This window comes from Triturus cristatus, chromosome 5_1 (genome assembly GCF_964204655.1).
Source record: "Triturus cristatus chromosome 5_1, aTriCri1.1, whole genome shotgun sequence".
Taxonomy (NCBI): domain Eukaryota; kingdom Metazoa; phylum Chordata; class Amphibia; order Caudata; family Salamandridae; genus Triturus; species Triturus cristatus.
In genome coordinates this window covers 418,586,593-418,598,813 of record NC_140587.1, presented here as the reverse complement: position 1 = coordinate 418,598,813, position 12,221 = coordinate 418,586,593, and the positions used below count along the sequence as shown (strand labels likewise).

Below are 12,221 nucleotides of genomic sequence, written 5' to 3'. Positions count from 1 at the left end.
GAGGGCCTTCTGGAACATTATGGTAATGTTCACGCTAGGTGGCTGGTACATAGGAAAAAAGATTGATAGCTTGTGTAATGAATAAAAAGCTACTTGGCAGGGAAAAAATCAGCAGGTGGCACCCATAGCAGGGTTAAGGAACATCTTAAAGCCAGACTTCCATAATAAGCACTCGATGTGACTAGTTTGTGGGAAAGGCAAGACTGTCTTGAGTCAGTGCCGGTTTAAGATAAGCTCCACTGTGAAGGCCGGCAGGGGCTACCCCGGATGTACTCCCGAATATATCTGGGTATACAGGTGGCCCGCACTTAGACACTCCAATATGCAGGTAACATGAGTAACATCCTACAAGGACTGTGGAAGTTGATTACTTTCTGGAATATCATTCCTCTAGCTATTATTGGTTATGTTTCATATATGAAACAGACTGAAGATCTAAAGAATTAAATTATATATTATTCCGTTTTTATACTACACAGCTGTAATTAAAATTTGTATTCTTAACTCACAATTACCACTGACTAATATGCAATAGTATGTTAAAAACATAGCTGACAGTCCCACTACCAGAGAGGCATTGGTCACGTCCCAGCTGAAACCGGGCAAGGATCCTACCAAACTTACATCCTATAGACTTCTCTCGATTCTTAACACAGAGTACAAGATACTCAGTATGGTTTTGGCATCGCTGCTTCTCCCCTTACTTCCCCAGTTAGTCCATAAAGATCAATGCGGGTTTATACTCAAACGCAGCACCTCACTAAATATTCGCCGGCTTCATGCCTTGCTACATGCGGCTTCATCAACTGCACCGTTCACTGGCTGTTTGTCATTAGATGTGCGGCAAGCTTTTGAGCTGTCCCTATATGTTAGCCGTATTGTTCAAATTTGGGTGACCCCTGTCCTATTGCAATTGGATCAAGTACTCTACACTAACCCTACAGCCCATGCTAAGACTGGGTCGACTATCTCTCCCTCTTTTGCTGTTTATCGTGGAATGCGCCAGGGCTGCCCTCTATCCCCCTTGTTGTTTGTATTGTCTCTTGAACCTCTTGCACAATATCTGCGTCAGGTTAAGGTCCCCTACGGTATTCCATTTCGTGGTACGATTCACTCTGTATCGCTCTATGCCGATGACTTGCTGTTGATTTCCGAGATTTGAACGAAAGCAAACACACAATAGCGGCCGTGTTCTCACGTTTTTGGAAAGTGTCCAGATTATGTCTTAATGCTTCCAAATCTGTCGCATATTCTTTTTATGATACATATGCCTCTCCCTATTTACAATTTGGCCAGATGCGATTTAGAGTAGAGCCCATAACGTTTAAATACTTGGGTATTCACAGCTAGAGAACCAGAACAGATACCATTGAAGGCAATTTGGTGCAAACTATTATTTCACTTCGCTCCAAGATTTCCTTCTGGAATACGTTGCCATTGACCGTGGCGGGCGGGCCTCTTAGCTGTGTCTAAAATGGTTATGCTACATAGACTCCTTTACCATTTTGTGAATCTCCTGGTCATTCTCCCGGCCTGGATTTTTAAAACGTTAGACACCCTGTTATCCTCCTTACTTTGGGGATCGGATTGACATAGATTGTCATTGGCTAAGTTACAGCTTCCTAGTGCTGTGCGAGGGATGGGAGCACCTGATTTTAAAACATACTGTATAGTCGGTCAACTACAGTGGTTAGCATATTGGTTGGCAGGCCAGGATTTATTTGAAATTGGGCATTCCCCTGACCGTTTAAAGCTTGGAACTCTTCAGGCATTGTTATGTCCGGGAGCTGATAAGATGCGAAATCCAAAACACAGGGAATTATAAACCAACCCGACCACTGGGGTTCAAAGTTGGGAATCCATTGTATTGGATTGTAATGCCCTCACACACCCTGTCGGGTGTCATGCTTCATCATCGGGTTGCTCCTCGTCGGGTTGGCAGTGCAATATCCGACGGGCTCCCTATAGTAGGGGCACTTTATCGGAGATCTTTTTCCAATAGCTGTTTGGTGAAGTGCGGGTGGGGGGCCTCGTGTGTGTAGATGTGTGCAAATGTTGGAAGTGAATATAAAATAGGGTTGGGAGTACCTAAGAAAACAACTTATAAGTGATAGTTCAACATGTTTCTCGCCAAAATGAGTGTTTCAACCTACCAGACACTGTGACGCCTGGTTAGTGCATCATTCTGGGTAGTTCCAGTTCTACCAGGTATTCGACTATTTAGTCCTATAGGTGATGTGAGTGTGTAGCCACAACACCATTCCTTAAGTTTTAGTTGTAGATAGTCCCCCCCCCCCCTTCTGGTCCTGACGAATCGCCTGTAGACTACTCATTTTGGCAAGAAACATGTTGACCCATCACTTAGAAGAGCGCCACAACCTGCGACATTACCTCAGCCTTGCGCCTTATAGTTTTGTTTTTACAAGGTAGGCGTCCCCTTGATTAAAGTTGTTTTCTTAGGTACTCCCAACCATATTTTATATTCACTTCCAACATTTACACACATCTACACACACGAGGCTCCCCACCCGCACTTCACCAAACGGCTATTGAAAAAAGATCTCCGATTAAGTGCCCCTACTATAGGGAGCCCGTCGGGTATTGCACCGCCGACCCAACGAGGAGCAGCCTGCTGATGAAGCTTGACACCAGACAGGGTGTGTGAGGGCATTACAATCCAATACAATGGATTCCCAACTTTGAACCCCAGTGGTCGGGTTGGTTTATAATTCCCTGTGTTTTTGTCTCTCAATTCATAGGAACAGCATAATCTTCTTGTTGAAACTACTGTCCTTGGGCCCTTATGCTCGACCTGTCTAAAAGCCCACTGTCCCTTCTTCGGTTACCAAGATGCGAAATCCTCCTTATCTCCTACATATAGCAATGCACTATTTGAAACAAGCTTATAAGTTCGCAAAGCTACCCTTCCCATAAGCCCCCATTATCCCGCTCTGTGGCTTACCTACTAGACGAGGAATAGTATCAATGGCTCGGATAAGGGGTTGGACACAAATGGGTATAGTGACGGTTGGTGATTTCTTCTTGGATGGTAACCTGATGCCCCACGAGGAATTTGTACGCACACATTCAGTCCCAGACACCTTGCTTCTCACACATGCAGCAATAGTACAATTTATTCTGAAATATTGCCTCGTAGACCAGAAGGAACCTCCCACCTTCCAATTATTGAAATCCTTTCATATAACGGGACATGGCCGCCACCTGGTTCATTGGCTCTACTGGGGATTGAGGGAGCATCTAAATACTGCACTACAACATCTTAGACAGAAATGGGAAACAATACTAGTACGAGAATTAGAGGATAGAGAATGGGCCCTAATGTTAGAACACCCCTGGCAAGTTTCCCGTAATTGCTGATTAAAAACAATACAATTATTGATATTACACAAGGCATATCTAGCCCCGACGACATTACGGAAGATGTACCCCACCGCTTCCTAGGGATGCCAGAGATGCTCAGGATGCTGATTTTATTAATATCTTATGGTCCTGTCCAGTGTTGGGTGGGTTTTGGACAGAGGTTACTCCGAGTCTAATGTCACTGACAGAACGCACACCTTGGGACACGCTAGAGGCCTGTCTCCTAGGACTTTTCCGCTCCAAAAGAAGGTGAAATTACGACGCCGTTTTGAAGGATTAGCCCTGATGCTTGCCAAAAGATTGATTACACAGCGCTGGAAATCCAGCATAGCGCCTCGTGAAGGCAAATGGAGGGAGGAAGTTATCAGGTGGGCGGTGGCAGAGAGAGAATCGCTACAACGTGAAGAATATAGGAGACTAAGGAAACAACCAATATCCTGGACTGGGCACACCTGATAGAACTTTTTAAAGCGGGCACAGGGTGTGCATTGACTAGATTTGTAGGGGATGTCCCGATTTCCCCCCTCCACCATTTTGCTCTCGTTTCCCTTCTGCTTCCTCCCCCCAGTTCCCCATGCCTTCCCTTTCTCTTCCCCCTGTGATCTCAGACATGACAACCACCCGACACGAAACATCCGGTAAGGTGTAATGTCACCGTAGCAGCAACAGTTTTCTTTGTTTAGACTTAGTTTTGTGTTTGGGGTGGGTGTTAGTTGGGGGGGGGTAACGGGTACTGATAACTATGACTCTAAGCGCATTATTACAGATTATTTGCTTATATTGCGACCATATTACTGACACTGTCCTGTTTGCACAACCAATATTAGGTTTATAATAGAGCTGTATAATGAAAATGATGCACAAAGTACATGACTGTTAACATCTTGTCATAGAAAAAAGTAAACAAAATGTATATTTGATGACATGAATATGTTTGAGACACCCTCAGTACTCAAAGTTTGTGTTAAAAATAAAAAACCCATAGATGACAGTTTGGATAAAAGTGCACAGATTCATGATACGTTTATTTAGACCTAGCTGTGTCTTTAATCAACCTCTACACCTTTACATAACAGTAACAAGAATTTTGATTACCTTTTTGATCAAATGGCTCCTGAATTTTTAACTTTGTTGTTCTAGGATTATTGATCTACACCACAAGTATTGTAATGTGGATGGTAAATCACAAGGAATGCAGGAATACCCACAATTGTTCCTGTGTAATACATATCTTGTGAAAATATGCTTTATAAACATGAATTGTTCTTTATAGTATGTTTAAAATTAACAAACAGGCCACAATGAAAACCAATAAACATAGCAATTACATTTTCGCAAAAAATATGGTAAGACGGTTGCATTACACTGTCCCTTTAGGTAATAGTTGCAGCAATGACTGGATAATGTACCCGAGGTCACACCTATAACATAATAGTGCGAGTCAAAGGTGGGATGAATCTATCTTCCGCTTTTAAATTATGCTTTTTCACAGGTAAAAACCTTAAAAGCACTCCAGTTTGAGAGAATTTAGCATCACAAACTTTATGGCTTAAAACAATGGTATTACAAACCTATATTAAATAATACAAAGCAAGGCTCCAAAGTTAAGGAAGAATTGGATTACAAGGATTACAATCAATCAGTCTTTATTCGATTTAAAAAATACAATCATAAAAGACACAAACATAGTACCTAAAAACATACATTTCAATAAATACATTAAAATACCTTATTAAAAGTACCTTGTTAAAAAAACATTAAACAATTCAATAGACTGACATATAGTAGTAAAAAGATTTTTTGGATTAAAATTGTCCCTGGTGCAGCTTAAAAGTGGGGAAAACCCGAACACTGAATTCATTAGGGACCATCAAGGGAGCGCTTAATTGATTTTCTCCGCAATGCCCATGCCCAGCCCAGGTATTTTGCCAATGCGATGGAGACTAATGTCAAAGAGCTAGTGCGCAAAATGCGTAAAGCTATAGTGCTGCTCCTTGTGCCGAGAGATCTACACATTGGTGTAAGCCAAACACGCCTTGGAATAGCAAGTGCCGGGCAGACAAACAGAAAGTGGGGAGATGTTTCCATCGCAGCCCCACATGCAGGACATTGCATTTCCGAGTTCGTGGCCCACCTTCCAGTCAAAGATCTAAGGGGCAAAGAACCAGCTCTAAACTGGAAATAGAGTTTCCTGTCACCCACATTAGTCACCACATCCCAGTATTGTTTCAGATAGGGGGAATCTTTGAACTCCAAAAATTTCCCAGACATCCCTGTTGCTTTATTCAGTACCTGGGAATCTATTCTTTCCCAGTATGCTATTTTAAGAGAACTTTTTGATGGAAACTGGGCAGAAGCTGGGTCGGTCCACAACCCTTCCATACCCATGTCTTTTAAAGACGCATGTAAGTTCTTCAGCCACTCAATTTTGTGAAAAACATCAGATTTTATAATGTCGTTCAGGCCCTTGGCATAGTGGGAAAGTTCAGGAGTAGTCCAAAGCCTCCGCCAGTATAAAACCGGACGGAGTCTTGCAATATCCTTAATGGACCTCCTGCCCAGATCATACCTAAGTGGGATCAGAGGGGTGCTCTGAGGAAGACCAGTAATTCTACGCAGGAATTTGTGCTCCACATTTATCAAAATCGCTAGTTGTTCAAAGCCCCAAAGTTCCGCCCCATAAAGGACAGAGTTTAGGGCCTTTGCTTCGTAAACTTGCAAAACCGGGCTTATTGGTTTCGTAAATGACCTACTAAATTCCCTGGTCAAAGCACCAGTTATCTGCTTAAATCTTAGGGAGGCCATTTCCAGATGTCTGCGCCAATTATTATTATTTGAGATTTGCAATCCAAGATACGTAAAACTGGTCACTAATTCTAAGGGTTGCCCATTCATGAACACTCTTTTCCCTTGGAAGCTGCTATGAGGGTTAAAGGCCATAAACTTCGTTTTTGCCACATTAACCTCTAAACCATGATCAAGGCAAAACTCATCAAACAGGCGAAGGGCTTTTTGCAGACCATTAGATGTTCTGGATACGATAAGCGTATCGTCTGCAAACAATAATATGGGGATGGAAACACCAGCCAACCTTGGAGCGTCGGTATTAGCAGAAAGCATAAGTTCAACTATCCCATTAATATAAAGTGAGAAGAGCGTGGGTGCCATAGTGCAACCTTGTCTCACACCACGCTCAACTGGGAACTCAGATGTGTCTTCTCCCGCTCCACCCCACTGAATCCTAGCATAGTTAGACTCGTGCAGACGCATCACCATAGTCAGAATTTCTTTGGGGAGACCTAGCCTCTCTAGGACTGCCCACAGCCGGTGTCGTGGTACAAGATCAAAGGCAGCCCTTAAGTCAACAAAAGCTACATAAAGACTGCCATTCCCCAACGTCACCACCTTCCAAAGGAGCTGGACAAAGTAAAAGACTTGGTCCACCGTGCTGGTTAGTTTCCGAAAGCCAGCTTGGAAGGGTGACAAAATGTTATTATCATCCATCCATTCTTGTATTTGGTTCAAGACCATCCTCCCTACCACCTTCTGAACGGAATCGATGAGGCTAATGGGCCTATAGTTTCCCGGGAGCGTCCTGTCGCCTTTCTTGAATACAGGTATAATAACTGCCCCCCTCCAAGATTTTGGGACTGGCGCGCCTACAGCCACAGCGTTAGCCAATAGGGTTATATACTTGCTCCAGTTACCCTTATTGTGGAGAAAAACGTCCGAAGGAACCCTGTCCTGGCCGGGGGCACGTCCACTGGTAACTGAGCGTAGAGCCCTACTGGCATCTTGGATGCAAAAGGGACCCTGGGAGTAGAAAACATAATTTGGCACCCATGCGAAGTTAAACAAAATGTTACAAGCATATTGAGGTTTGAAATATTGAACCCACTCTGCCTGTGAAACATAGTTGGAGGGGCTATCAGAGCGCCCACCACAGCCCCACTTAAGAATGTTCCAAAATAGCCGGGAATCTCGGGTATGGCAGGCGCTTTTTAAATCCAGCCAGTGTTGCTCGTCCCAGTTTTTTTTGGCCATCCTTACAGCTTTTTTGTATGCTAGTCTGGCAGAACGGATACACTCCTGTCCACCATTAGACAGGGCTTTCACCAGGTTGGACCTGGATTCCCTACAAACACCGTCATACCATCTGTTTTTCTTAGTTGGAGCCTTATTCGTGTTCCTCAAGGGCTTCGTAAAATAGGAACCTATTTCAGCAAACAACTTCTCATGGCATGCAGTGACTTTAGTATTGCCAGGATCTTGGAATAGCATACCCTCAAGCTCATCAATAGAATCAGCTAATTTGTTGTCTATATCGACAATGGCCAGGGTGTTATGCTCGAGCTCCCCCCACTTAAGTCTACGCATGTAATTTGTTAGAGTTACCTCAGGCAGGCACGGAACCATTCCACCAGCTATTGAGCGATTACTAAACCACCATCTATGCGCAACACAGATAGGGTTATGGTCGCTCTCAACTCTAACCTCAACAACCATATCTAAAACTGGTTGCCATAATTGCAAGCTACATAGGACATAATCAATCCTGCTAGAATGTCGACCATTGTCAAAAGTCTTCGCCCCTTGTTTATCACCTGGCGTCCTCCCATTCAGGGCCCTCAAACCATGCTCAAAACAGAGAGCATTGGTCTGGACAATAATCTCAGTCCACCTTTTAATTGGACTGAGGTCAAGCGCAGGTACCCCCCACAGTTGGTCTTCCACAGCTTCGTTGCCCCACCCAGAATCAGGGTCTAGGAGCGGTTCGAAGGTGATATTAAAGTCCCCAGCTACCACTATTCGCCTCCCACCTGAGTGCTGGTCAATAATGGAGACCAAGAGAGCCAAAACCTGGGAGCCTGTCCTATTGGGGTCCCTCAAATACAAATTGTAGATGTCTAAATCACCAAGGGTTCCAAGTGACACCCTGACTAATTGAATATCTTCGGACCCAGTAAGTATTGCAGAAGCCTTTGAAAATATGGCCTGCCGGACCCAGATTGTCAGTCCTCCCTTTGGACGTCCCCTTAAACCCTGGATTGCAGGGACATAGAAGTTCAAAAATCCCTGTAGGAACTGAGGCTCACAGGTCCAGGTTTCCTGGAAAAGCCAGACATCAAAGTTGCCTATATAGCCTAGCCAATCCGGTGAATCCATTTTTGATTTTAAGCCTGCAATATTCCAAGAAACCATAGACCCCCCCTCCCTTCCTTGGCCTTGGACGTGGGAAGAGTTCGCACACAACTGCACGAGTCCACATTGTGATCCCATAGGCAGATCAGGGGTTGCTACAACTACATCTACTATCTTATCCACCCCGGTAACAGGGGAGTAATGTAGAGGTTCGTTGAACTTAGGCCCTCCAACAGGGATACTTGGATTGAGAGGTGTAGTAAATAACTGCGGCCCAGGTGTCGGTCAGGCAAAAGCTACTGGGGAGCACAAATCATTTGCTTCCCAATTTTCCAGAGGTGGACTAAGTCCTACAGGGCAAGAGTTGTAAAAAAACCCTAGATCATGTACCCTAATTTTTGACTGGTCGCAAGCCAGTCGGGAGCCACAAATATAATGCACTGTACGACTATCTCCAAAGTTGACAATAATGGAGTCCCCTGGGACATCTTTGGGTCTTGGACCTACCCAGCTAACCCTTCTAGTGAAGAGGATCTTTCCATCTAAGTGGTTAGGAAGCGGTCTGTTCCTATTTAACCAAAACGTAACTTTGTTCTTTAGTTGCTGGTACGATTCCGAAACACCTTCCTTTAGTTCAGGGACTCCAGTCAGAACAGCAACATAGGGTGCACAGGCAGGGGGCAGATGAATATGAGCCCTAGGCGATATACTGTTTTTGACCCCAGGTTCCGAGGACCTTTTTTTGTTCATAGACTTTTTTCCAGCATTAATACTGGGCACACTCGGAAGATTGTCTCCCAAATTATCAATACATTGGTTAGTAAAGTTAGAATTATCAATGACCTGTACCTTGGGGAGAGCGACCTCGGGTAAAACCCCATGCACTACTTCATTAGCAGAGGATGCCAGAATTGGATTTTGTTGCTATTATTAGTGAGCTGTTTTTAAGAAAGCACATGCTTGCCCACTCCTCATCACCCTTCCTTTTCCCATAAAAATGTAACGATTGTGGTACTGCTTAAATTCCATGTATATAGAAACAAATAGTCAGCATATATTAATGAGCAACTGCCTACCAAGAATGTCCAGAGCATAGACAGATGGAGGGAAGGATTTCAAGGACAGATGAACAATCAGTCTGAGGTGTGAAGGAAACTACAGCAAATACAGAAATTGTAAATCAAATTAAATTTCAAAGAACATTAACACTTTCTTGTCAATAGGAAATATTTGATCCTGTGTTGCCTACCTGAGAGAGTGAGGTAGATATTATTGGGAGGCATGATTTGGCTCGTAAAGGAAGCAACGTCACTGTGTGCGGAAAGGGGAGCACTTCTCGCTTAGGTCTCAGCTGACGATCTTGCCAGAGCTTGAGTTGTGCAGTAACACCTTCTGCAGCAGCTGAATGAGCTGCACAAAATCTGGGACCCCTTGCAGAGAGAGGAAACACACAGTTGGTAAGTCAATATAAGCATGACTGTTTTTAAGACCTAGAGTACACCTTGGTTCACTGCAGATACTTTAAGCTACTATATTCTCTGCATTATTCACCATGACTCTCTTTGCAAAGGTCCCCAACAACATGAACGTTTATTGTATATACGATCACATTTTTCACTCTTCCCTTAAATATTAACTTTTCCATTCAACACCTTTTGTCATTAGTCTTAACCCCATTACATTTACTTTCTCCCACAGCAAAGATCCAGAAGTACTGGTAATAGAGTTGGTGTCTTTTATATAGATATTGAACTATTTCACCCCTCTCCTTGTTTACAGATTTTTCATCACTTTCACTCAACTTTGTTTTCAAATTCTGTTTATTGCACTTAAACCAGGGTTGAAGCCAAGGACCACGCAAATAAATTTGCCTTAATTTTAACTCTCTGTTTTGTCTGTGCACAGCTGAACTGCTACTGGGTTGAAAGACCAAATGACTTTGTTTTATGCACACGTGCCCCATTTTGTTCCAATTGCTCAACTATATACCTCTGTTTGTAATGCTCAACTGAATCTGTGATTATCAGATTTCTCACCTGCCTTCTTAATTTATTTAATGTTGGCATTTCCTTCAGGCATAGTGTTGTCCTTATTTCAGCCTATTTGCTAAGTAAAGTCATACCAAATATGCCCCCTTTCCACTGCACCCTCTTAACCTCCTATAACTGCACTTCTACATCCCTGTTTATTTACCTCATAAACCAGTTTGAACACACCTGTAACAAGAAACATATATTGCATCTGTTTGACAAACACCTTCAACAAAGCATCAGATCAGAATCTTCTTTGCTATTTCACTTGGACCTGGAGTGGACAGTGCTACTTATTTCCCCAGTTAAGTTTACACTCTGTGCTCGTTAGGTCAGGGTTATTGCTTGCGAAAAAAAGCTCTACATCAAAATACCTATGCTCTTGACACTGTCATTTAGTTCATTCAAAGAGCTTACATAATTTCCCTTCTTTAAAGAAACTTTAATTCGCATCCCTAACTCACTGTATTGCCTCGCCTATCTTTGTTATTCCTAAACCGACCGTGCTTTATTTTCTATATTCACGTCTTACTTCTTATTGCATACAAATATACCGATGGCTTTGCTTGTGCAAATAAGAATTGCATTGTGACTATCATCACTTCTTCCATCAGGGCAATGTATAGTTTTGGTTTCCTCTCCTAACTCAGATTCCTCAGCAGTGGTTTGGGGCCACTGCAATGCTGTGTCCCCATAACAGCAGGGGCAAATGACAGTTGTCACAAATGGAGCCCAGTGACGACAGAATACTGTAGGCTCCCAACAACCAGGTCTATATAAGGCTATACATAAAATGGCAAATGGAAAATGGAAAGAAGGCTGAACTGCAGAGACTAACAGTAGAGAAGCTGAAGAAGATCTGTAGTGGAAACCCTCATCACAAGTTAATGGATCTTTTATGAGAGCTATGGGGCAAGACATTAGTGCAAGTGGAGTACTTCAATAAGATATTGAAGAGCAAGATCGGTACACTAAAAGAGTAATTGAGATATCCTCCAGCCATGTCTTCTCTTTTGGGCACAGGGAGAGACCACAAAAGGCATAGGTTTTAACCACTTACAGCTCCTTTTTGGGCATCTAGTCTGAGAGATCCATGATTTTGTAAGAGAGGTCAGAGAGGTCAACCTAGCACATAAACCAATGATATGCTGTATAACGTTATAAGACTCTGTAAAAAGATGGTCCGACGCATGTACAAAGTGAAGTACAACTTCAAGCCAATCATTGCAAGAATGGAAGAATGGTATGACAGGAAGGCTACCCTTCTGGCTACCAACAGTCTCAGGAAGTTTGGATCCTGAAGCCTGTTGGCCCTAGTGCTCTGGAGGACAAATTGTGTGACACTGCTGTCAAAAAGATCTGACACTAACTACTTTGTTTACACAGGGGCCACTCTGGAGTCCTAATGGTTCTTTCACATAAATAGACTGAAACCATACCTGTGCAGGGACGAAGCAGTAGCTATACTCAGTCTCTGAAAAGAGCTAGCCTGGTGTGCAGGCTCTGCACCAGGAAACAGAAGGAGCACTCACTGTCCTCAGGGTTTTGCAAGTGCCAGATATCGTGTAATTTACCGTTGGTCAGCCATTCCTGGAAGTGCTGGGTTGGTTTGTGACAACCCGCGCTAGGGGTGAGAAAGAGCGATACCGATTGATGTCCAGTACGCAA

The 12,221-nt window shown here is 43.4% G+C and overlaps 1 protein-coding gene across 3 annotated transcripts in view; it reads right to left on the bottom strand.

The window, feature by feature from the left end:
* Positions 1 to 12,221, bottom strand: part of RGS22 (regulator of G protein signaling 22) — a 1,028,745-nt gene that overhangs the window by 711,467 nt on the left and 305,057 nt on the right. For all 3 annotated transcript variants that reach the window (XM_085605181.1, XM_085605183.1, XM_085605184.1), the window contains one exon: positions 9,773 to 9,953. In XM_085605181.1, coding sequence (XP_085461307.1) covers positions 9,773 to 9,953 — 181 coding nt within the window. The remainder of the gene's footprint in view (positions 1 to 9,772; positions 9,954 to 12,221) is intronic.